Source organism: Phoca vitulina, unplaced genomic scaffold (assembly GCF_004348235.1).
Source record: "Phoca vitulina isolate PV1807 unplaced genomic scaffold, GSC_HSeal_1.0 scaffold5, whole genome shotgun sequence".
Taxonomy (NCBI): Eukaryota; Metazoa; Chordata; class Mammalia; order Carnivora; family Phocidae; genus Phoca; species Phoca vitulina.
In genome coordinates, this window is record NW_022589708.1 from 79,275,183 (window position 1) to 79,302,773 (window position 27,591).

General features: G+C 36.0%; 1 protein-coding gene across 3 annotated transcripts in view; it reads right to left on the minus strand.

Moving 5' to 3' along the window:
- Positions 1-1,064: 1,064 nt before the first annotated feature.
- The window catches only part of ZMYM2 (zinc finger MYM-type containing 2), a 111,525-nt gene continuing 84,998 nt past the window's right edge, over positions 1,065-27,591 (minus strand). For all 3 annotated transcript variants that reach the window (XM_032403398.1, XM_032403397.1, XM_032403399.1), the window contains 10 exons: positions 27,024-27,139; positions 25,849-26,020; positions 24,258-24,383; positions 23,376-23,470; positions 21,933-22,101; positions 21,560-21,711; positions 4,936-5,050; positions 3,800-4,051; positions 3,402-3,522; positions 1,065-1,941 (listed from right to left, as the gene is read on the minus strand). In XM_032403398.1, coding sequence (XP_032259289.1) covers positions 1,749-1,941; positions 3,402-3,522; positions 3,800-4,051; positions 4,936-5,050; positions 21,560-21,711; positions 21,933-22,101; positions 23,376-23,470; positions 24,258-24,383; positions 25,849-26,020; positions 27,024-27,139 — 1,511 coding nt within the window. In that variant the 3' untranslated portion in view covers positions 1,065-1,748. The remainder of the gene's footprint in view (positions 1,942-3,401; positions 3,523-3,799; positions 4,052-4,935; positions 5,051-21,559; positions 21,712-21,932; positions 22,102-23,375; positions 23,471-24,257; positions 24,384-25,848; positions 26,021-27,023; positions 27,140-27,591) is intronic.

Sequence of the window (27,591 nt, forward strand, 5' to 3'; positions counted from 1 at the left end):
GTTATTCAAACTTATAAAACAAGTTAGAACATTATAAAGTAATTTTATGCCGAAAACATTTCTGATAATTATTGCTTAAATATACAGTGATTACACTTGTGAAATTCTCCATATCATGATTGAGAAAATTTCTTCTGAATGCTAACATTTATCCTAAGCAAGAGAGAGATATCTAAGGGACAGGTAGACATTGCCTAACCACTGCGGAAAATAGCCCAAATTCCCAACAGTTTTAAAAAACTAATGTCACCGTGGTGAGTCAGGAATCAAACAAGACAATATGACTACACACATGCTCTATGAAGTCAGCCAAATGATTTCTTTATAATAATTTGCAGCTAGCATTTTGCTCAGTTTTTATGAAGTAGGATTTTAAGTAAACTTCCTTGTTCTAAAAGTTCTGAACGGATAAATTGCTATGCAGAAGCACAAAGTTTTTTAATGCAATCTTCTATAAGAAGTAATTAAATTTTAAAAGCCAAACAATCTAACATCGAATGTGATTTCCCTTCAGATATACTTTATCCTATCCATCAGTTTCTTTGTTCTTTAATCATCTGAAATATCAGAATTACTACACTGGTAATTTTCATAGTAAAATGTGATACTATCTTATTTAAACTAGCTTGACTTTCTGTAACAACTATTTTGGTGGGAGTGGCATTTCTAAAAATAATTTTATCCAACGTATGCATCGGTCATATTTGAAGGCAATACAAAAATTCTAATAAAATTGGTAGTTTTAGAGTACTACTCAGATACTGCAATATGATCTGTATCTTTAAGGGGGGGAAAAAGAAAAATCAAACTTCTATAAATGAATGGGATTTTGAATACTTATGGTTGGCATAGAAAACAGAATTCTGTACTTTCATTGGACATTTTTAGAAAGAAAATGTCTCAATGATCATGTTTTCAACATCATTCTTCACATATATATATATATATATATATACACACACACATATACATACCTATATATACATACATACATATATATATATATATATATATATATATATATATATTATTGACTAGGGTGATGCAGAAAGCCACAAATGAGAAAAGGACACTAAGGTTTTAATAAGGGGAACAAAAAGTTGTTTTCACCAGTATAGATTCACATTACAGTACACCAATATTGACAGCATTCTCTTGTCTATTTTTGGTACAGAAGATGGTATCTCTCTACATAACCTTGTAAGGCTTCAGTAACTGAAACGTACAACAAAACAAAACAAACAAAACCCCCAAAAAACAAAACAAAAAACCCAGCCTATTAGTTTACAGTTTATTTTAAAAATTCTGAAAGACACTGCAAGTTCTAAACTTTTAGTAGTGCTACCCATACACAACCATCTGGTCAAGAACCCAGTAAAAGAGCCTCCTTTCAAGGAAGCCTTGCAACAGTAGAGTTGTGCAATATGGATGTTTCTTACTACAAGAAAAAAATTATACATGGCACATTCTCATTCGTATTTTGTAATGTAAAAAGTTACAAACATACCTAATCAAATAAATAATAATAAAAAAAGAATTTGAATGTATTTGTTAAGTATCCTAAAACCACTACATAGAATAATGGCAACTTTCACTCACAGATTATTTACATGGTAATACCCAGTGTGGGTACACTGCTACAAAACTCAAAACAGAAGGAGTAAACTTGAAATGTTTTCCATAATAAAGATCTAGCAGCATGACTATCTAATGCTGTTTTATCCCGATTGCTTCTGAAACGTTCCTTTTTAGTCTGTGTCTTCATCCAGTTCATAATTGTCTTTATCATAAATATCTTTTACTAAAAGAACCCGTACAAGCATATTTTCCAAGGTGTTTCGGTCCAGTGAAGTAGATGTGTACCAGACAGGACTATCTGCAGAACTAGAGCATTCTGGTTGCAAATAAAAAACATCCATTCTCTGATTAAGATTCTGTGGACTTTGGGAGAAAGGAGAAAGTCAATTTCATGGTATATATACAAAATTCCCCACAACTTTCTTTTCTTCTTCCAAGAATAATTCCGTGACTACTAACAATATTATGTGGTCTGACGAGATCTCATTACTTACATTAAATACTCTATCATTAAGATATTTTGAAAGTTAATTTCTGTGATGAAAGATTATTTTCCCACCATAATTTAAACTCTGTATTTCACTGAATCCAAAACACCTTCAACAGAAACAATATTTTTAATCATTATTTTAATATTGCCACTAACCAAGTAAAATGCTGCCAATTATAATTTTAAGAGGTATCAATCATTAACATGCATCCCAGTTTCAGAGATAGTAAAATCTGAAAAATGTGTCTTAAAATTGATGAAATATGGTAGCTCATAAAATTACCTACTAACATTATACAATAGAAATTTTAACTTTTAAAATATGAAGAAGATAATAGTAAGATAGGGATTTCCAATTAATAGTTACTACCACTGGAAGATCTGACACTGTTGCAGCCAAACAGGGCCACCCCAAACCACTGTCAGAAATATTACTATTACCTATAGATGACGCCACTGCTTTTATGAATTCTTAAGAACTAACCGGGTGGCCTAATTATAATTTATAAAACTTTACATGAGATAATATACTTGGTTCATACTAACCCTTTGAAAACTAAAGGATACATATATAAAGCAATGGACAAGCATAAAATTTATGATCTCTAAACATCTCATGGTTTAAATTTTCTAAAATGTCTGTTGGTATTAGATTGAGGGGGGAAAGTGGTTAGTATTGTTGAAAAGTAATGTACTTTTAGAACACTGTATCTTTTAGACCTTCTTAAAGGAACATTTTCTCTTAAATGTAAGTACTTCATTTTCATCTCCACCTATCCATTCTACCTTTGAACATACATTTTCACCAGGGGGGTGGGCAAGTTATAGCTCGTCACTTGTTTGTGTCAAATTTTATAGCACAATAAAACTATATACTATAAATAAATAAATACTATATGACCATTTATTTATATATAGTATATGGCTGCTTTCTCGCTTAATAGCAGAATGGAGTAGCTACAGCAGAGGCTCTATAGCCCAAAAAAGCCTAAAATGTTTACCATCTGATTCTTTATAAAAAAGCTTGTGCCCTATGCTTTATATAATCACTGGGATTGCTGTAATTTAAAAGATGACAATAGTAAGTAGTAATTTCATTAGTGGACAATTTCTTAACATATGCTTGAATCCTAAAATATGAAGTATAAGCTGGGTATTTTATAATAATGAGACTACAAACATTAGATGTGAGAAGAGAGAGAAAAAATCTAAAAAAAGGTCAGTAAAAAAAAGTCACCTCTTGGTAATGTTAAATTCAAGGCAACTAACCTATACTACCTAACCTAACTAACCTACACTACCATTTAAAAAATTAAATATCATTAACACTTACCTTTTAGACAAGTAGCATTCAAACATTTTCACAGGACATCTAGAAGGATTGGCTGTATTTTCAATTTGTTCAAATACTGGCTCATCATCTTCATGTTTTCTTTTTCCAGTAGTAATTTTATCTAAAAAAATAAAAATTACATAAACTTCTTAAGACCAATCTTGAAGAAAGATAGTATTATTCACTCTTAGTATCTATTGTAACAAATATGTGGCTTCTGGTAATTCACAATTTTTCAAACAAAATGAACTAAGATGTTTTAAGAAGATATAAGCTGTCTTACTTTATGAAAATGGCAGTCCTTAGATTCTTAACAAGTGACCCAATATAGTCTTTACTAAGGCAAAGTTTGGCTATCCCTGCCACAGACGATCCAAAAAATAAAAATGTCACACTACCTTCATTATCTGTTCCACATAAGGAAGACACTTGGTATCGAAGACATGCTTTGTTTTCCATTGTTAAAGGATTTTTTTTCCAGTGCCTAAATACAGTGCCAAAGGAAAGTCTTAAGTGTTGTTCCACTGTTTTCAGGCCAAAATACTTAGTGTTAAAGTAGAACAGGGTATTCAGAAGAGCTACTGGAGAATGCGATCCTAGTTGTTTTATCCTCCAGAGATAATCTTCTTCGACTCGAGAAAATATTGACCCTTAAATAGAGAGAAATATTTTTAAAGAATTACAATGAATAAAACACTTTTCATTTAGCCATCTAGAAAAAATAAAGTTAATTCAAGAACAAACCTATTTCAATCCTCCATTCACACCAGGTTAAAACTGGAATGAATTTCAGAATTACCTATGCAGCTCTTTAACAAAAGAGGCTAGGGAACACACCAGACTATGGAACTAGCATCTCTGGAGTAAGGGACTAGATGTTTGCTTCTGTTCTTCTGTAGGACAAGCACACAATGGTCAGAAAGGAATTAAAATCTGCAGAATTCCTGAAAAAAATAGGTGATTTCCATTCACAAACACGTTTTCTTCACATCTAAAACAGATTTCTTAGAGAAATTTGTATCACAATATCCCCTGGAGGGCTTAAGAAATAAACATCCAGGGTCTTACTCCAGAGAAAATACGTCACATTTATTACAGATTTCTTCATAAACAGTAGTTATCAACTACATTCATTTCTAATTCAACAAAAGATGAACAGATGAGTTCATGAATAAGTACACTGAAAAATATGCTAATTTAAATTATTTCCTAATTATTTTTAATATATTATCTGTAAAAATAAAAATCCCAGTAGCAAGTTAGCAACACTTTTATTTACAAGGCATTACCTGGTCACCTGGGTGGCTCAGTTGGTTAAGCATCTGACTCCTGATTTCAGCTCAGGTCATGATCTCATGAAGGGTCATGAGATGGAGTTCTGCATCGGGCTCTAGACTCAGCGGAGCGTCTGCTTGGGATTCTCTTTCCCTCTCTCTCTGCCCCTTCCCCCGACTCGCATGCACTCACGCATGCACACTCTCTCTAAAATAAATTAATAAATCTTTTAAAAAAATAAAAAATAAAAGAGCATTACCATCTGGAAGTATGCTGGGTTGCCAACTTCGGAGTATTTTATTCAATTCTTGCTCAAATGTTTGGTATCCTGGATCAATAAATATGTTGTCTTTTCGGTTACTACCACACAAGTACTGCAATTAAAAAAAAGTTTCTTGAAGGAAAACCAGCTAATTATTAGTGAACATATTACTTATATTCTGTATGTCTTAAGAAAGAAAGAAATCTTACGTTTATGATAAATAGGCACACTAATACAACATGGGAGATTACTGGCTTTATCCATGTATCTAGAAATCATTAACAATCAAAGCTACCAATTACTCTGCTGCCTAAAAAACACAAAGCTGAAATACACACCCAAGAATCCAGAATATAAGAACTAGGAGAAATCTTCAGTCTGTCAGATAAAAACAGAATATTTGGCTCCAATGTTCATTATGTGGCATATGGAGAAAACAAAATTAGACTTTCTAGTTAAGAGTAATTAAATTATTAATGATTAAAGAAAAATTCTGAATGGTAGAGATGGGATGAAATGTTATTCTGTAGCTGTCTGACGATCTCTCCTAGCACTCTTTGTTAGGCGAATACTTATTCATCACTTATTGCTTCTCTTTAACTCCTGTGTGTCATACAAATTTATGACTCTAATAAACTTACTATGACAAACCTTAACAGGGAGGGTTGTTAAAGAATGATTTAAACACTAAAGTTTGCAAAGTCCATCTCCAATGTAATCTAAAAATAAAATAACACAAAAGTAAAATGTATGACAATAATAGCACAAAGAGTGGGAGGCATGAGTTGGGCAACTTACACTATTGTAAGGTTCATACACTATACATAAAGAGGTACAATAATTTTTGAGGGTAGATAATGAACTGAAGATGCATATTATAAATCCTAGGGCAACCACTACAGAAAAACTTAAGAGGCATAAATAAACCAATAGTGGAGATAAAACAGAATCATAGAAAAGTAACTAATTCAAAAGAAAGCAGAGAAAGAAAAACAAAACAAAAAACCCCACAAAGAACAGATGTAACAAATACAAAACAACCAGGAGGACAGAATGTTAGCTGTGACTACACTGAGTGTAAAAGGTCTAAGCCAGGTGGCAAACTAGAGTCCTCGAGCCAAATCTGACCCACTGCCTATTTTTGTCAATAAAGTTTTCTTGAAACACAGACACGATTGACATTTGCATACTACCCAAGTCCGCTTTCATACTACAATGGCAGAGCTGAATGGGTGGTGTGGCCCACAAAGACCGAATAAAACATTTACTATCTGGTCCTTTATTAAAAGGGGAAAAAAAAGTTTGTTGGTCTTAACACAGCAAGACAAGATTGGTCAATTGGATTAAAATTTAAAAAAATAAAAATTAAAAAAAAAAAAGCCAGGCCCAACAATATGCTGCTTACAAGACACCTACTTTTTTTTTATGTTGTTTTTTTTTTAAAGTAATCTCTACATCCAAGATGGGGTTTGAACTCACAAGCCCGAGATCAAGAGTTGCATACTCTTCCAACTGAGCCAGTGAGGAGCCCAAGACACCTATTTTAAATAGGCAAACACAGATAAATGAAAAGTAAAAGGATGAAAAAAAATATACCATGTACTCGGGTGCTTGGGTGGCTCAGTCAGTTAAGCATCTGCCTGGACTCAGGTCATGATCTCAGGGTCCTGGGATCAAGCCCCATGTAGGGGCTCCCTGCTCAGCAGCGAGTCTGCGTCTCCCTCTCCCTTTGCCCCTTCCCCCACTTGTGCATGCGCGCGCTTTCTCTAATAAAATCTTTAAATAAAAAAATGTTTTTAAAGACTCTCTCTCTCTCTATATATATATCTATATATATACACCATGTACTTATCAAAAATCAGACTAGCATATCATTCATCTGAACTGATCTAACATTAGTCCTACTAGTCAGAAGGAAGAATGACCAGTATTATTTCAAAATGGCGGAACAAAAATTCCTAACTAATGCCTTTCAAATAGGATGCAAACCAAGTGCCTGGCAATCAATGAAGTAACAATGTCAGATCCCTCCCCTGCTTTTGGGTTAGTCAGAGAGCAGGAATTCTACCATTTCCTAATCTGGAAATTCTCAATGTTATGATTTTAGCACTAATTGGTTAAAATACAATCAATTCAACCTATTTAATGAGACTATAGTTTTGTTTTGTTTTTTAAGTATTGTTGTTTTTTAAGTAGGCTCCACGCCTAGGAGGGAGCTCAACTCAGGGCTTGAACTCACCAGCCTGAGATCAAGACCTGAGCTGAGATCAAGAGTTGTATACTTAACCAACTGAACCACCCAGGCACCCCCACAAATAGTTTCTTTTAAGTACGGCTCCTAGATTATTTTTAAAATGTAAACTTAGTGCACATTATATAAAACAATCACAAAAGTGAAATCCCCATGTTTGGAACAGTAATTTGTATCTTTTGTTCTTAACATAAAGCAGCATACATAATAAAAAAAAAAAAAAAAAAAAAATGAGGGAAGTGATCCTGAAATAATTTTCAACTATAAGTCAAGCAACAAGGGGAAAGCACTTTCTATGTACATTCAGAACCTTAACAATAACAAGCCAAAAATTAGGTTCTCAACTCAGCTCTACTACAAGTAGCTCCTAAATGATGTGCCAACACTCAGTCCTTCTGAAGAGGCTTCTTTGGCAATCCCTGATGAATTAAAAGATCCGCTGCTCTTATTGTTATAGAAGGAATGACAATACTTTCTGAGCTGCTGCTGTAGTATGCGAATAGATACTGTATTATGGTTGTTTCTTCCATTAAAGGCAGTCCCATGGGGCGCCTGGGTGGCTCAGTCGTTAAGTGTCTGCCTTTGGCTCAGGTCCCAGGGTCCTGGGATCGAGCCCCGGGAAGCCCACCTCTCCCTCTCCCACTCCCCCTGCTTGTGTTCCCTCTCTCGCTGTCTCTCTCTCTAATAAATAAATAAAATCTTAAAAAAAAAAAAAAAAAAAAAAGCAAAGGAGAAGCCATCAAAGACAGCAGCACCTTCTAGAAAGTAACCCTGGAGAAAACTCTCTGATGGGCAAGGCCTGTCTAAAGAATAGCAATCTTAATAAAAAATTATCCTCACGGGGGGTACCTGGGTGGCTGTCAGTTAAGCATCTGACTCTTGATTTTGGCTCAGGTCATGATCTCAGGGTTCTGAGACTGAGTGCTATGTTGGACACCGCCCTCAGTGGGGAGTCTGCTTGAGATTCTCTCTACCTCTCTCTCTGCCCCTCCCCCTACATTAACACACAAGCATGTTCTCCCTAAAATAAAGAAATCTTTAAAAACAAACAAACAAAAAAACAATGTAAACATAACCCATCATTAATTTAGCTACAAATCAGCAGCCCTGGTGTTTCAATAATATTATTCTAACCCTCAACTGCAAGAAAAAACACCTCCAAGAAAAAAATATTAAGTATGATCTTTAAAAATGCTTAAAATCTTTTCATGTTTCACCCTGGATAAAAGATGAAGTCTAAACATTTTATCAATGAACACAGGCCCTTTGCTATATTGACTCTTACCTACTTTATCCACCCCCAAAGCTCTCTACACTTCACACTCCACATTCTAGCCATGCCAAGTAGTTCCTGGAAAACTGTACCCTGGTATACATTTTTCTCTCTTCTTGGAATGCCATTGTTCTTCCTTCATCCTTCCTGCCTAGAATTTCTATATCTATTTCAAAGCTCAGTTTAAAGGTCTTCACCACTGTTCTATTTTCAGATTACATCCTTAGAATCAATTAGTCCCACCTCTGTGCCACCAACATACCATACCATGAGAACAATGCTGTTTAAATACCATTTGTTTATGTATTTCAAATCCTTGAGCAGAGCATAAATAAGGCTTTTAAGTCAAACTGCTTACTAGATTCAAATGTATAAGCTATGTAACCTTGGGTGAGCTACTTAACTTCCCTTCATCACCAAAAAATGGTGAGAATAATAGTAAGGTTGTTGAGAGGATTAAATGACATGCCAAGCAGTTAGCACAGTGCACAGAGAGCAGTAAACAGTCAAAAGTAATCTCCAATATCTACTCCAATGTTCAGAGTTCAGCATACAATAAGCACTTAACTAATACTTCCTGAAGAAACCAATGAAATAAGGATTAACAAAACTCTGAATGTATTACACCACTGCTATGAAAAATAAGGTAAATTCTTAAGGCCCTTCTGAATCAAAGAAAGATTTATGTTTTAAAATGTATGTATTTTAATAGAATTTAACTACCAAAAAAACCATTTATACTGAACTCAAATTAATAAGACATAAGTGAGTTTACTGTATTTTTTAATTGAGTAAATGGAGTTCTAACTCTTTTTTAAGAAAGGAAAATAATAATCCCTCCAAATAAGAAATCTTGGACAAATTTTTAGAAAATGAGAATAATTACGTAGAATAAACAAGGAATTCTCACAAACGGAAAGAGATTAAACAACCCAACAGATAAAGGGGAAATTCACATAAAAGCAAATTCGAATGGCCAACAAATATAAAAAGATTCTCAATCCTTTTGGAAAGCAATCTGGTGATATCTTTCAAAGTAAAAAATATGCTTTCCTTATGATCCAATAATAATACCCTTTCAGAAATCTTATCTCATAGAAATAGAAGCACCAATTCTTTAGGATAATTATGTAAGCTTTGGGGAAGAAAGGGAAGAAAGATATACATTGTTTATCTATAATAGCAAAATTTTAGGAAACAAAGGGAATGCTCATCATTGTTGAAATGACTAAAGTAAATGTCATATGAAATATAATACAGTTAAGCCTGTTCCACTGATTTAGAGTGACTGCCACAATGTACTGGGAAACAGAGGGAAGGAAACTATAGTACAAAAGTGATTAATATGCCTCCATGTTCTTAGTTGACAAACTACTATATCTTTTTTGCCATGTTCATAAAAAAACACAAAGAAGCATACACATCTAGCTAAACGTGATGAGGTAGGGAGAATTCAGGAAAAGGGTATCCACAATTCCACTGACAATACATTTGGTGTGAGGGGCAACCACTTGCGTAAGATAGTGGATAAAAGAACAATCATGATTGTGGGATTTCATATAATTTTCTTTTTTAACAATAATCATTATTCCTTATATTGCCTAAGGGGAAAATCAGCTATTTTGTTTGTGAGGGAGAAAAAAGAAAATGCTATGCTCCCCTTTCATACAGTACCCAGTTAAACATCCATTAATTACATTTAACTTCTCAAATACACAATACAGAAGTGGCTACATATTTACCTACATATATTCATAAGACTTAGTCCTCACAAATAAAGATGTTATTCCTTCCCTAAACATAATCAAAGAAAATCATACTTCAACATTATCTTATTTTTGTCAGATGTGAACAAAATTAATAAACGCAACAGATAAATATGCACACCCTTCCAAAAATAGCTTCTATTTCTGTACACATCCTTGAAGTAACATTAAACAGCAATGATTTCCAGAAAGTATATTTTAGATAGCTTATCTTTACACTGAGTTTTAGGATTATTTTTAAAGCTGCTTATAAATACCATACAGTCTTTTACAAAATTAAATCAAGTCTGTGAAAATATGTCCAATATTGAGAATAGTAAAAAAAAACAAAAACAGAAAAACTTCAATTATATTAAAAAAAAAAAAACAGAAAAATCTATCATCTTAACCATTTTTAAAGTGAAGAGTTCAGCAGTTACAAGTTTTTTTGATGAAACATTTTTTAGTACATGGAGAACCTGTTTGAAAACAGGAGGGGGGTGCCTGGGTGGCTCAGATGGTTAAGCATCTGCCTTCGGCTCAGGTCATGATCCCGGGGTCCCGGGATTGAGCCCCACGTCTGGCCCCTGACTCGGCGGGGAGCCTGCTTCTCCCTCGCCCTCTGCCTCTCCCCTGCTCATGCTCTCGCTCTCTCTCTGTATCTCTCTGTTTCAAATGAATAAATAAAATCTTAAAAAATAAAAATAAAAAAATAAAAAAAATAAAACAGGAGGAAATTCTGACATATGCTACAAAAGGGATAAACTTTGAGGACATTATGCTATGTGCAATAAACCAGTCACAAAAACAGTAATACTGTATGATTTCACTTATACAAAATACCTAGACTAGTCAAACTTATAGAGACAGAAAACAGAATGGTGGTTGCCAGGGGCTGAGAGAGGGGAGAATGAGGAGTTATTGTCTAATGGGTAAAAAGTTTCAGTTTTGCAAGATGAAGAATTATCAGGATGGATGGTGGTAATGTTTGCACAGAATTACAAATGTACTTAATACCACTGACTTGTACACTTAGAAACAATTAAGACGGTTAAGTTTTATATTTATTTTACATTAAAAAAAATTGAACCAACTTAAAGACATAATCGTTCATTATGCAATCCATTTAGCTCTAAAACCTCTAACAGTAATTGGAGTTCTAATATTTACATAATCCATTCAAGAAGAAGGAATCCAGAGATTCAACTTCCTGTACCGGGTTATAAGGAAGGCAGCCAATTCTTAAGGAAGGAATAATACCAATAATACCAATTCCCACAAATTCTTTCAGAAACTAGGAGGAAGGAACACTTCCCAATTCATTCAATGAGGCCAGTGGTATTATCCCAATACCAAAGCCAGGGAAAGACATGGACTAGTATCCTCCATGAACATCTGCAAAGTCACTAACAGTAAATTAGCAAGTCTATTCAGCCATATATAAAAAGGATGATATATCATTATCAAATGGAGTCCCTCTCAGGAATTCAAGGTTGATTTAATATCTGAAAACTGATATGCCATCATTAGTAGAATAAGGGAGAAAAACCATATGATTGTCTCAGTAGATGCAGAAAAAGCAGCTGACAAAATTCAATAACGATTTATGATAAAAACTCCCAGCAATATTAATTAGAACTTAAATAAAAATTTGGAAGATAGAACTTAAATAAAAATTTGGAAGAAAAAAAGGGGGGTGGTTAGGAACAGAAGAGAACTTCCTTGACCTGGTAACAGGAAAATACAAAAAACCTACAGGCAACATCATACTTAATGGTGGAGAACCCTCCCCCAAGAATTAGAAACAAGGTAAGGGTTTCCACTCTTATTACTTGGGCCCCCCACGAGCGGCGCTGGGGAGTGGGTCTTCCGTACGCCACATTTCCCGCGCCCCACCGCGGGGCGGGGATTCGGCGCTGGGCTACTTCCCACTCTTATTACTTGCATCTAAATGTTGGGAGGCAGGAGGAGGCCTGAGATCCCTAACCAATGTAGTAAGACAAGAAAAAGAAGACATGCAGATAAGAAAGAACGAGGTAAAACCGTCTTTATTCATAGACAACATGATTATATATGTAGAAATTTCTAAGAAAAAAGAAGACAGCATGTACTAGAACTAATAGTGAATTGGTATACACAGACTATAAGATGAATAAACAAAAATCAATTGTATTTCTACATGCAAGTTATGTCAGAGGAAACAACTAACAGAGGAAAGACTATTTGACTTTAGGGAGGTGAACCAGGTGGAATAGAGATGGGTAGGACAGAGACCCCTCCCCATTATGTTGTCTTTTATTACACTATAATTTGAAGTTATATTATGCGACACTGGTTTTTAAGCTGAATTTCTACAGAAGCCATTTTTTTAAAATTTTTTTTTTAAGATTTTATTTATTTGACAGAGAGAGATACAGCAAGAGAGGGAACACAAGCAGGGGGAGTGGAAGAGGGAGAAGCAGGCTTCCCACTGAGCAGGGAGCCTGATGCGGAACTCGATCCCAGGACCCTGGGATCATGACCCGAGCCGAAGGCAGACGCTTAACGACTGAGCCACCCAGGCCTCCTTACAGAAGCCATTTTTAAATGAAATTTTATACAGAACCCCAAAACATACCAAAAAGTACAGTTGGATTAAAACTCGAATAAAAAGGGAGGAGTTCAGATGGCAGAGAAGTAGGGGGACCCTAGGCTTTTCTTGTCCCTCAAACACAGCTGTACTGAAGTCAGATCACTTGGAACACCCAGGAAATCAAGCTGAAGATTGGAAGAAGGATCTCCATGGTTGGAAGGAGATAGCATGGTAGGTGCAAGGAATGTGGAAGTAAACTGGGGGAGAGAAAAGTTGCCATGCCCCGGAGGGATGGAAACCCTTTCTTCAGGGAGAGAAAAGGGAGAGAGGGAGAGAGTGGTTGAGAAAGTGTGGCATAGGATTCACACAAGAAAACCTTTCAGACCACAGACTGGAGAACCAGGGAAACTGAGTGATGCAGGTTTTTTGCAAACAGTGAATGAAGCTCAAGCTCTGAGGTTTTGGAAGTGCGCTCCTGGAGAAAAGGAAGTTTCTGGCCTGGGAGTACGCACAAGTGGTGTAGGGATCTCCTACCGCATTGGGAGAGATCGTTCCCCTTCGTGGAGTACATTTGGAAGAGGGTTTATTGCCTCTCCAAGGACAAAAGACCCTGCAGGCGCCAGCAAACGGCCTTTCACTGGCAGGGGACAAAGGTGCGCACAGAGGGTGGGTAACCTAGTTGTTGCTTTTCACAATGACACACCATAGATTCCACATACTGTGCAGGTAGGGGACTGTTTTTCTGGGACAAAAGGCACTAGTCAGAGCACAGCGAGGCTTTAATCTGGAGGAGGGAGCGGATCTGAGCAGTACCAGCTCCTTTCAGATTTGGAGTTTTGGGAACGCCTGGGAGGCTCAGTCCATTAAGCATCCGCCTTCAGCTCAGGTCATGATCCCAGGGTCCTGGGATTGAGTACTGCATGGGCTCCTTGCTCAGCAGGGAGCCTGCTTCTCCCTCTGCCTGTGGCTCCCCCTCACCCCCGTGTGTTCTCTCTCTCCCCCCAACAAATAAATAAAATTAAAAAAAATTTTTTTTGGGAGTTTTGAATCCCAGTCACGTGCCAAAGATAAAATGCAGGAGATTTAGAGTTTTGAATACCATCTGTGCCAAAGATAAAAAGCAGGAGAGCTGGGCGCCAGGTTCACTGAGGGCCCTCACTTTTCTGTGAGGGCTTCCCAAACAGCAGGGGGTGTGAGATCCTCTGTCGGGGGACAAGAGAGTGGGGTGGCATCAGTTTAGCCTCTCTACCAACATGTTCAGACTTCAGAGAGCAACACAGTGGCCCCCAGTGGAGGTGGGAGCCACTTACATCAAACCCTGCCCCCATGTGCCTGGCACATACTTCTTTTAACAGGGCAAGACTGACTCCAAGCCAGCACAGCGAGGATCTCCCCCAGAAGAGCAACACAGGCAGCACACCACATGCACCAAGCTACTGGTCATATAGTGCTTCAAAGCATCCCCTTCAGTTGTGGTGGAAATAGGACCAGGCTGTATTTTTCCCCCCCACTGGAATCAGGCTTATAGTTTTTTGCTTGTTACTTTTTTTTCATTTCCTTTTCTCTCTCTCTCTCTTTTTTTGAAATCAGGCATCTTTTTTTCTTTTCTCTTTATTTTTTCTCCTTTTTCTTTGAAATCAGGCTTATAGTAATTTTTTTGATTGGTTTTTTTTCGTTCTTTTTCCTTTTCTCTTTTTCGTGGAGCAGGCTTTTCTGGTTTTTTCCTCTTTTCTTTCCTTTCTTTCCTTTTTTCCATGCTTTTTTCAACAAACAAATCAAAGCACACCTAGATAAAGGTTCAAACACTCCCCGCTGCAAGAAAGGAGGAACTCTGCACAGGACTGACCAGTGGGAAAGCATAGCCAAAGTCCAACAGCAGAGTGCACACACCATACACCAGAAACACTTCCTAAAGTACCAGGCCCTGGACAGTGTATGACCTCTTTTTAATACATTACTCTCAGGTGCAAGAGACATAACAAGCTTTCATAACACACAAGATAGAAACTTAGCCAAAATGACAAGACAGAGGAATTCTCCACAAAAGAAAGATCAGGAAGATGTCACAGCCCGGGACTTGCTCAAAATAGATATAAACAATATATCTGAGCAAAAATTTAGATCAACAGTCCTAAGACGACTAGCTGGACTTGAAAAAAGCATAGAAGACACCAGAGAAACCATGGCTCCGGGGGGGGGGGGGGGTCCTACAACTGAGATGCAAACAGACAGAATATAATCACAATGAGGACTGAAGGAGCAGAGTAGAGAATAGGACAGAAGAGGTGATATCGAAGATAAAATTATGGAAAATAATGAAGCTGAAAAGAAAAGGGAAAGAAAACTATTAGATCACGAAGGTAAACTTGGGGGCTCCAATAAGCGAAATAATACCCATATCACAGGAGTCCCAGAGAAGAGTGGGGAAAAGGGACAGAGGGTTTATTTGAACAAATTATACCTCAGAACTTCCCTAATCTGGGGAAGTAAACAGGCATTCAAGTCCAAGAGGCACAGAGAACTCCCCCTCAAAATCAACAAAAACAGGTCAACATCATGACATACCATTGTGAAACTTGAAAAATATAAAGATAGAAGTCTGAAAGCAGCTAGGGAAAAAAAGATCCTTAACCTATAAAGGTAGACACATAAGGCTAGAGCAGGCCTGTTCACAGAGACCTAGCAAGCCAGAAAGCAGTGGCATGATATATTCAACCTGCTAAATGGGAAAAACATGCAGCCTAGAATACTTTATCCAGCAAGGCTGACATTCAGAATAGAAGAAGAGATAGAGTTTCCAAGACAGAAACTAAAGGACTTTGTGACCACTAAACCAGCTCTGCAAGAAATATTAAAGGGGACCTTTTCAGTGGGGAAAAGAGACCAAAAGTAACAAAGACTAGAAAGGAACACAGTCAATCTACAGGAACAGGAACTTTACAGGTAATACAATGGCACTAAATTCTTATCTTTCGATAATTACTCTGAATGTAAATGGAATAAATGCTCCAATCAAAAGACACAGGGTATCAGAATGGATTAAAAAACAAGACCCATCTCTTGTAAGCATACAAGAGAATCATTTTAGACCCAAAGACACCTCCAGATTGAAAGTGAGGGGCCAGACAACCATTTACCATGTTAATGGACATCAAAAGAAAGCTGGAGTAGCCATCCTTATATATCAGACAAACTAGATTTTAAACCAAAGACTGTAATAAGAGATGAAGAAAAACACTATAGCATAATAAAGGGGTTTATCCAACAAGAAGATCGAACAATTGTAAATATGTATGCTCCCAAGTTGGGAGCAGCTGAATATATAAACCAATTAATAACAAAATAAAGAAACTCACTGATAATAATATAATAACAATAGGAGACTTTAACACCCCACTCACAGCAAAGGACAGATAACTTAAGCAGATCAATGGGAAACAAGGGCTTTAAATGACTAAATGGGCCATATGGACTTAAATAGATATATTCAGAACATTTCATCCTAAAGCAGCGGAATACACATTCTTTTTGAGTGCACATGGAACATTCTCCAGAATAGATCACAAACTGGGTCACAAATCAAGTCTCAACTGGTACAAAAAGACTGAGATCAAACCATGCATACTTTCAGACCACAATGCTATGAAACTTGAAGTCAATCACAAGAAAAAGTTTGGAAAGACCACAAATACATGGAAGTTAAAGAACTTCCTACTAAAGAATGAATGGGTCAACCAGGAAATTAAAGAAGAATTAAAAAAAAAAAGGGAAGCAAATTAAACTGAAAACATCGGGGCACCTGGGTAGCTCAGTTGGTTGAGATGCAGAAAAAGCATTTGACAAAATACAGCATCTTTTCTTGATAAAAATCCTCAAGAAAGTAGGGACAGAAGGAAAATACCTCTACATCATAAAGGCCACACACGAAAGACTCACAGCTAATATCATCTTCAATTGGGAAAAACAGATTTTTTCCCCTAAGGTCAGGAACACGACAGGGAAGTCCACTCTCCGTACTGTTGTTCAACATAATACTGGAAGTCCTAGCCTCAGCAATCAGACAAGAAAAAGAAATAAAATGCAACCCAATTGGCAAGGAAGAAGTCAAACTTTCACTCTTCACATACAACATGATACTCTGTAGAAAACCTGAAAGACTCCACCAAAAATTTGCTAGAACTGATATAGGATTCAGCAAAGTGGCAAGATCAATGCACAGAAGTCTGTAGGATTTCTATACACCAATAATGAAGCAGCAGAAAGAGAAATCAAGGAATCGATCCCATTTACAATTGCACCAAAAACCATAAAATAACTAGGATTAAACCTAACCAAATAGGTAAAAGATCTGTACTCTGAAAACTATAGAACACTTGTGAAAGAAGTTGAGGAAAACACAAAGAAATGGAAAAACATTCGATACCTATGGATTAGAAGAACAAGTATTGTTAAAATGTCTATGCTACCCAAAGCAATCTACATATTCAATGCAATCCCTATCAAACAACACCAGCACTTTTCACAGAGCTGGAACAAACAATTCTAAAACTTATGGAGCCAGAAAAGACCCCAAATAGCCAAAGTAATGTGGAAAAGAGAACCAAAACTGGAGGCATCACAATTGGAGTTCAAGCTGTACTATTAAAGCTGTAATCAGGGGCGCTGGGTGGCTCAGTTGGTTAAGCATCTGCCTTCAGCTCAGGTCATGATCCCAGGGTCCTGGGATTGAGCCCCATGTCTGGCTCTCTGCTCAGCAGGGGGTCTGCTTCTCCCTCTCCCTCTGCCCCTCCCCCTTGCTCATGCTCTCTCTCTCTCTCAAATAAGTAAATAATATCTTAAAAAAAAAATAAAGCTGTCATCAAGACAGTATGGGACTGGCATAAAAACTGACTCATAGATCAGTGGAACAGAATAGAGAACCCAGAAATGGACCCTCAACTGTTAAGAAGACAATCTCTTCAACAAATGGCATTGGGAAAACTGGATGGCCACATGCAGAAGAATGAAACTGGACAACTTTCTTACACCACACAAAAAATGAATTCAAAATGGATGAAAATGCTAAATGTGAGACAGGAATCCATCAAAATCGTAGAGGACAACACAAGCAACGTCTCTGATGTTGGCTGTAAGAACTTATTAGACACATCTCAGAGGCAAGGGAAACAAAAGCAAAAATGAACTATTGGGACTTCATCAAGATAAAATGCTCTGCACAGCAAAAGAAACAATCAACAAAATGAAAAGGCAACCCACAGAATGGGAGAATATATTTGCTAATGACATATCAGATAAAGGGCTAGTATCCAAAATCTATAAAGAACTTATCAAACTCGGGGCACCTGGGTGGCTCAGATGGTTAAGCGTCTGCCTTTGGCTCAGGTCATGATCTCAGGGTCCTGGGATCGAGTCCCACATCGGGCTCCTTGCTTAGCGGGGAGCCTGCTTCTCCCTCTGGCTGCCACTCCCCCTGCTTGTACTCTCCCTCTCTCTCTCTCTCTGGCAAATAAATAAATAAAATCTTTAAAAACAAAAAACTTATGAAACTCAACAACCAAAGAACAAATAATCCAGTCAAGAAATGGGCAGAAGACATGAACAGACATTTCTCCAAAGAAGACATACAAATGGCTGACAGACACATGAAAAAATTCTCATCACTCATCATCAGGGAAACACAAATCAAAACCAAAATGAGATACCACCTCACACCTGTCAGAATGGCTAAAATGAACAACTTAGAAAACAACAGATGTTGGCAAGGATGTGAAGAAAGGGGAACCCTCTTACACTGTTGGTGGGAAAGAAAACTGTGCAGCCACCCTGGAAAACAGTATGGAGGATCCTCAAAAAGTTAAAAATAGAACTACCCTACAACCCAGCAATTACACTACTAGGTATTTATCCAAAGGATATAAAAATAGGGGCGCCTAGGTGGCTCACTTGTTAAAGCATCTGCCTTCGGCTCAGGTCATGATCTCAGGGTCCTGGGATTGAGGCCCGCATTGGGCTCCCTGCTCGGTGGGAAGCCTGCTTCTCCCTCTCCCACTCCCCCTGCTTGTGTTCCCTCTCTCGCTCTCTCTCTCTCTCCGTCAAATAAATAAATAAAAATCTTAAAAAAAAGAAAAGATAAAAAAATAGTGACTCGAAGGGGCACATGCACCCCAATTACTTATAGCTGCGCTACCCACAATAGCAAAATATGGATAAAGAAGATGTGGTGTATATATACAATGGAATATTACTCAGTCATCAAAAAGAATGAAATCTTGCCATCTGCAACAATGTGGATGGAACTAGAGCGTTTTATGTTAAGTGAAATAAGTCAGAGAAAAACAAATACTGTATGATTTCACTCATATGTGGAATTTAAGAAACAAAACAGATGAACATAGGGGAAGGGAAGGAAAAATAAAATAAGATCAAAACAGAGAGGGAGGCAAACCATAAGAGACTCTTAAATATAGGGAACAAACTGAGGGTTGCTGGAGGGAAGGTACATGGAGGTATGGGGTAATTGGGTGATGGGCATTAAGGAGGAGACTGTCCTTTTTGATGCAATGAGCACTGGATGTTACATTCAACTGATGAATCACTAAATTCTATCCCTGAAACTAATAATACACTACATGCGTACTAACTTGAATTTTTAAAAAGTCTTAAAAGAACGAAAAACATATCCTACAACTCAATCTCTTTCCTTCCTGCTGAGTTAATCTGGCAGAACCCTAGTGTGCTCTTCAACATTTTTACAAATGATTGATCTAGACAACAGAACTATTTCTAAGATGATGATATAAACATTTTTTAAAAAAAAGACTGTTCCACCATCTTAAGTAAGTACACACAGTAAAAAGCAATGGAATACTGGATAGATCGGTCTACTGTGTACTAGTCATTGACAATTACACAGGTCAATGAGTGCCTACCATATGGACAGCATGGTACAAGACACAAAGAATAAGACCCAGCTCCTATTTGCTCTGAAGAGGATTTATATGTAATAAATAACTTATTCTGATGCTTGAGATGTTTTCACCTACACCTGGCACCTGCTATTTCTACTCTTTTTTATTACTAGGTATAATAAAAAGGGGGGAAAACATAGATAGGTCTATAAACCCTGAGTTAGAACCACTGAGTCCAGATATATTTTAGAATTCTTAATTTTTTGGATTCTACAGAGAAAATATAGGGCATGTATATACTTATTATGTATATACATAATATTCCTAGAGTGGTCTAAGGAAGAACCCTATGTTTGTTTAGAAACATTAACAATCCTTTAGTGAATTATATAGTTAATATTCTGTGGATAATCAAACAAAGTATAATAAATAGTAACTTGACAAGTTACTATCAAATTAGTTTTTGTGAAAATCTAAAGAGTAAAATCTCTAGTTTTCAGGGATTTGGGGATTTGGAATGGTGGACCTATTACCGCCAACTAAACATGAGGCTCAAGGTACATATAAATCTATCAAAATATAAAAAAAGTAAAATCTATCAAAAAATAAAAAAAGTAAAATCTACTATATACTTTTTAGGTTGTTACTGTAAAATATGTGATGGCCTTTGAACATACAGTAATTTATAGCCATGTGTTATTTCCCCACTACCTCTTATATAATCTTAGGCAAATTTCTATCCTAAAGATAGTATAAGTAAAATAAAAATTAAGACAATTCTAATTTTCTGAGTAATTTATTTCAGTTTCTACCACCTGTTAGCAGCATAACACTAAATTCTGGGCCTATAAACAAAGCTCTACATAAAAAGATCTCCTGGGCGCCTGGGTGGCTCAGTTGGTTAAGCGACTGCCTTCGGCTCAGGTCATGATCCCAGGGTCCTGGGATCGAGTCCCACATCGGGCTCCCTGCTCTGCGGGGAGCCTGCTTCTCCCTCTCCCACTCCCCCTGCTTGTGGTTCCCTCTCTCGCTGTGTCTCTCTGTCAAATAAATAATAAAAATAAAATCTTTAAAAAAAAAAAAAAAAAAGATCTCCTTCTATCATTTACCACAGCTAAAAATACATAGGATGTCAAGCAAGATCCTGGGCTCAAACCCGAACAATCTGTTCAGAATTACAAGTTGATCTTTATGTTTACTATGGAAAATAGACTCACTCATGACTCACAGATATGTGGTTTAAGTTGATCTAAAAACCCAAAGAATTATCTCCTTTTATGATCCCAAAGAATTAAAGAGTAAATACCCTATTTAAGAACTTAGAAACATGAGAAGTGTACAACTGAAACAGACCCGCTATTTGCAAAGGAACCCATTTTTCTATTTACACGTATATCAGCACGGATCTATATATTCATATACAGATCATGCCTCAGAATGTTAATTCATTTATATGCAATTGTAAAGAGGAAATGAAGCCATCCTGATTATCATATACATGGTAACAAATATACAGCTTTGTTAGGTTGTTACAAAAGATGCATGAGTTTAAGTCGCCTGACCCTAACTCCATTTTTCACATGAATTCTTTTTGGTTATAGTACAGTAGTTTTGAAGAACTTGAGGATTTTTAGGAACATACCTCATTATAACAGAAAGACCTATATACAAATTAGCTAAGAAAATCCTTTATAATATCCTAGTATTTTCAAATAGAGTAAATTATTTTTTGTCTTGGCAAGCCAAGAAATCATTATGTTCCATAAAGCTGCCCTTAATATTCCTGACACATTAACATTTTTCTTTTCCAAAACTACTACAACAACCTTGCTTATTAACATTATATTCAAACGTAGCCATCAAATTACTAACCTCCTGTATTCCAAGGCAAAGATAATAGATGCTGTCAGGTGCATAACTCTCTCCATTTGGCCGACGGATCTCATTGACAAAATGGGCTAACCCATAGTTAAGCTCAGCTGTGGTGTGAGAGAGCAGATCCTCTTTTAACTTTACTGATTTAGCTAAAAAGAAAGAAAAATTGTTATTATTTACTCGAGATTAAGAAACTTTCTGAAATTGATTTATACTATATAAGAATTTTAAAGTAAAACAAAAGTTATATTTAAATGTACTTAAAATACTGTCAGCCGCATTTATGTTTTTTTAAAAGTAAAGGTATAGTTAATAACAAAAATCATGATTTGAAATACGATGCAAGAAGAAACAAAATCAGAACACTTACGAGATTTTAGCTCATCTAATACCAGAAGATCTTCATCAAGTTGCCTAGTTTTGACCCAGTGTTTCCATGCATTTACACCATACGTATATTTGAAAGGAAAGGTGCATTCTGAATTGTCAGAACTATCATCATGAGACTGGTATCCTGATACAGCTTTTCTCTTGGCTCCCTATTAGTAAAACACCATTGTAAAATCTTTTTTTAAAAAAGCCTAAATTGTTTCATGACTTTATGTAAGTCATCTCTCAACAAATGTAAATCAAAAGAGAAATATATACGCTTAGAACTGATTGGTATTCCAGAATCTGAGAATAGTTACTTGAAATATATCTCCAGGAATGCCGTATTTCTACATAAACCACTTTGTATAACAAAATCATTTTAACTTCTGCTGTGACAGTCACTGATAAGAAAATAATTAAATGTAAGACATAATTAATAAGTAATCTGAAAAGGATTCTAAATATTAATGTAAGAGAGAAATTGAACTTCCCAAGATTTCCAATTTATGGGGAATGACCACTCAGCTCCTTTCACTGTCATGATGGCATTATTTGCTGTATAAAAGTTTTAAATTTTGATGTAGTACACCTAATTCACCTATTTTTTCCTGCTATTTCTTATACTTTTGGTGTTGTATCGAAGAACTATGCCTAACCCAAGGTAATAAAGATTTAGGCCTGTTTTAAAAGTTTCATAATTTTAGTTCTTATATTTAGGTCTGTTACTCATTTTTTTTTTTTTTTTTTTTTGTTACTCATTTTTGAGTTAATTTTTATATGGTGTCAAACAGGAGCCCAACTTCATCCTACTGCAGGTACTCACTCCTTTTTCAGTCTTTTCTTTCTTTGTGGGGAAATTTGTGAAAGTCATCCTTTTATTTTTTCTTTTGGTCTTGCTTTATATTGCAAATCAGAAATATATAAAGTTGTTGATAAAGTATTTTTAAAAATCACAACTGTTAATACATGTAGATTTGATCTACCTGAACAATTAAACTGTTCAGCATGTCTTTGCATGTGCTGACACGCTTAAAAAAGATCAAATATTATAAACTGTGTTATCTCAACCTCACAGATTAGTCTCATCAGAAATAATAGTGGAAAAAACAGATCCCTAGAAAACAGTCTCAATTCTTGTGAAAGAATTGTTTACTTTTTTTAGCAACAATGTCAACCTTTTGTCAGGATAAAATTATAAAGGAAAATTAAATGGCAATGATATTCAACTCTTCTATAAAGTTACAAGTATATCTAGACATTTTTATTACTTAGAAATGAAGTAATAAAGACTTTAACTCTTAAAGCCTTTTTAAATCTAGGGGGAAAAAGTCTTCCCATGGTCTCAGGCACAACTGTGGATCACTATATCCTTGCTCCATACCTAAAGAGATACCGCTACACAGAGATCATAGTTGAATGCAAAAATACTATTAATTTATACCTTTTTTTTAGATCGAGGTCTAGGCTGTTCTTCATATTCTTCTCCAAAAACAGGTGGTAATAAAAATTCATTTTCCATATCAAGCTCCTCAGCAGCTGGCAATCAAATCAGAAGAACTTTTATTTCCAAATATAACAGCACAAGTTTATATTACATAAACAAAGCCAACAAAGAACTAATCACAAAATATAACCAAGCACCTATTTATGAGGATAACCTATGCTGTAGGTGAGGGTGAAAAGAAAATGGTCTATGAGTTCTGATAAACCCTATTCAGACTCTTAAATAAAACACATGTATAAATATAACAACATGAAACTTTCATGGAAATGTATAATATCAGAAAAACTATTACAACCTGAAATTCAATTCTAAGATCTAAATGATCTCAGTACAAATCTGTTTCAACATATCAAATCTGTCTCAAAATAAAATGCTTTACATTCTATTGGGCAGGTTTATTAGCCATCAATAGATTAAGAAAATAATGAAAAACAGAACACATTTCCTTTACAACAAAAGACCTAAAAATAATTTTTCCTTTTGAAGGTGAACTTAATTTTAAAAAGGTCCTATGAAAAATAGTCAATATTTTATTTAATTTTTTAAAAAAGAAACAATCACTTCTTTATCCTTTACTCTATCTACAAAGTTTTCTATAATGAATTACTTTGAGAAAGTGTCTTTTCAGGCTCTAAGAAATTCTATTCAATTCAATCCTATGCCTCATTTCAGGAATTAACCGTTGAGTTTTGTTTGGGTTAAAAAAAAAAAAAAAGATAAATATAAACAGTAAAGGCAAGAACACAAACATTAAATGATTAATGATCATAACTAAATTCCATAACTGTACTTCACACTTAAAGAATAAAGTAAGAGTACCTCTGGGGAAATCTATTTCGATATCCAAGTCTGGTTCATATGGTACATCAGGCATATTAGACTGTGTCTCTGGGTCAGAGTTCTTCAAGAGATCTGAACCAATTATGTCTGCTTCAATAACTACACCTGTAATCAATTCATAAGATCATTAGAAATCAAAATAGAAGACCTGAACAGCACCTATATTTAATCTGGCAAAGGAAGTCATTTAATTGTAAATATAAAACAAGAATATTTATATTAATATGTCACAAAAGGAAAAGGTATATAATCTTGAAATGTAAACTATTATAAATTTTATAATTGTTAGATAATCATGAGTACACAGAAACTTAATCCTTTAAGTTTCTGACTGCCCCTTTTCAAAAAGTTAATAGGCATGCTTTGATAGTAAACCAACTCTGGTATGCAGAGTATCTCTTGTCAAAAATAAACTAATGAGGGTGGATAACTGCAATTTTCAATACGCTTTTTGAATTGTGACCTAGGTTTTCTACATCATTCAATTACAACTGCTTTCTAATGTTTTGATCAGTTGCTTTCAAACATTTTTATATTGTAACCCACAGTAAGATACACATTTTATCCATTTCAAGGTGGTGATAGGAGACAGAGAGACAAGCAGACACACACAGGAAACAAAGGTTTCACAAAACAGTATCTTTTTGATGAGATTCACACTAACATTTTCCCATTCACTTCATTAAAAAACAAATAAACAAAACCACGGGTTGCAACCCACTAAGTTAATTTGTAACAAAGTCCTCCACAAAAACTGTCACATTATGAAATACATAAAATTTTTAGTGTTTCTATTGTGCTCTAGGGTAATGGGAATTAGGCAGCTCATGGTTGAAAAAGGTCTCTGGGTGGTACCAGAGGAGTAAGGGTAGGAATAAATACTCTTAAGAGAATCATCTACAACATACTTATGCCATTTGGCAAACACTGCCCTAACAGAAGTTAGGATAAACCGTGGTTTAGATAATGCAAATTACTTTATTAAGTATAGCCAACAAAACAAAACTGGGGATAACCATTACAAAATAAGTGTTTGGATCATTATTAAAGCCAACAAGTTATTTTTGTGTCTGAGCTAGTACATTAAAACAGGAATAATTCTGAGTTGATTTTACAAGTCAAATCCGATTACAATTAAAACAGGGACTGTACAAATTGTACAAAGTCCTGCTTAAAACTGGGCATGGGGGGACGCCTGGGTGGCTCAGTCAGTTAAGCGTCTGCCTTCGGCTCAGGTCATGATCCCAGGGTCCTGGGATCGAGTCTCACATCAGGCTCCTTGGTGAGCAAGGAGCCTGCTTCTCCCTCTGCCTACCTCTGTCTCTCTCTCTCTGATAAATAAAATCTTAAAATATATATATATATTAAAACTGGGCATGGCATAAGAGAGCATGTGGCTAGATAGAGTATGGATCTCTTAATACAAAAATACATTTTTGTTGCAATGCTCACCCACTCCCATTTCAAGGTGAAACATAATGATATGTCCTGCAACATACTATATTAATTATAACACTTACTGAAAACCAATGATAAACTTATTCACAAAGTGAAATATAGTGCAACTCACTGTTGATGTTGGCAGCTTCTGTTTTCCCCTCATCTTCAGTTATCATATCTGTCATTGTAAGCAGCTCTGTATCAAGAGGATCTGAAGAAACTTTGCTTTTTAGTTCCTCGACTGCTGCAGGGATCTTCTCACTGCTATCCAATGAGGCAGGCAGAAAAACAGGAACCGGCACCTAATTAACCAAAATATTTACTGTTAGGTTTACTCAACATTAGAAGATAGTTTTCCAGGGGGTGCCTGGCTGGTACAATCAGTGGAGTGTGCAACTCTTGATCTTCGGATTGTAAGTTGGAGCACTACATTGGGTGTGGAGATCTCTTAAAAATAAAAATCTTAAAAAAAAAAAAAGGAGGGGGGCATGCCTGGGTGGCTCAGTCAGTTAAGCGTCTGCCTTCGGCTTAGGTCATGATCCCAGGGTCCTGGGATCGAGCCTCACATCGGGCTCTCTGCTCAGCAGGGAGCCTGCTTCTCCCTCTCCTGCCCTTCTCCCCCTCCCACCTGCTCTTCCTTGTGCTCTCTCTCTAATAAATAAATAAAGATAACTTCCCAAATTAAAAATTATTCTAACACATGATCTTCTTTATAATACTTTGGAAAAAACACATACCAAAACTAAGATGTCAACTGTAACAAGGGAAGCTCAGAGTATTAAGCAGCTACTTTTTGAAATGAAAATTAAAGAAAAATAATTTTTAAGATACCTCTGTCCCCAGGGTACTATGATACCTTATTTGAAAATAATTAGGTTCTTTTAAATTTATTTGAGAAAGATTCCCAAGCCCTGGCATAGTGTCTTTACTGCAAGTGATTTAGGACAAAATAATGTAATCATAATTCATATGAAATTCTATTCCGTGTTTAAGTTTTAAAACTTACAACTTCACAAATATTTTTCTCTAAAATGAACTCAAACATAAAACACTATATATATATATATATATATGCATAAAGCAGACACAGATATTTGCTAAACTTCACCTTTAAGGATGAACATATACTTGATTAAACACAAAGCAAACACTGACAGATTCAACCAAACCTAAGTTTAACTGATGAAGGCAAAGACTCAACCCTGTTTTACTAGCTTCACTACATTGTTCTCCCACCTAATGCCTGATAAACCTCAAAATGAAAACAAAAAACAAACAAACAAAAAACCTTAAAATCCGACTTACAGGAACAGGAACCGTAGTAGGAACAGGAATATTCTGACTGTACATGTGCATCGGTACTGGGATATACACAGGCACAGGGATAGGCACTGGAACATATTCTGTCTTCCAATTATCATCTAAAAATACAAAATGTGTTTAAGGAGCAATGTTAAGTAACATTTATACGTAGTTATTCAATGTTAAATTTGGTAACAAAGAAAAATTTAAGTGCCTCATTTCCCTTTTAAAAGAAATTCCTGGGGGCGCCTAGATGGCTCAGTCAGTTAAGCATCTGCCTTTGGCTCAGGTCATGATCCCGGCTCAGGTCATGATCCCGGGGTCCTGGGATCTGGGATCGAGCCCCAAGTCAGGCTCCCTGCTCAGTGGGGAGCCTGCCTCTCCCTCTCCCTCTGCTGCTCCCCCTGCTGTGCTCTCTCTCTCTCTCTCAAATAAATAAAATCTTAAAAAAAAGAAAGAAAAAGAAAACAAATTCCCTGTTTTCACAAAATTAGGTAAGGTAAAAACAAAACTAAATACAGTAACTGTTTTAATAAAGACAGAAAAATAGAATTTAGGCCTTTTTTTTTTA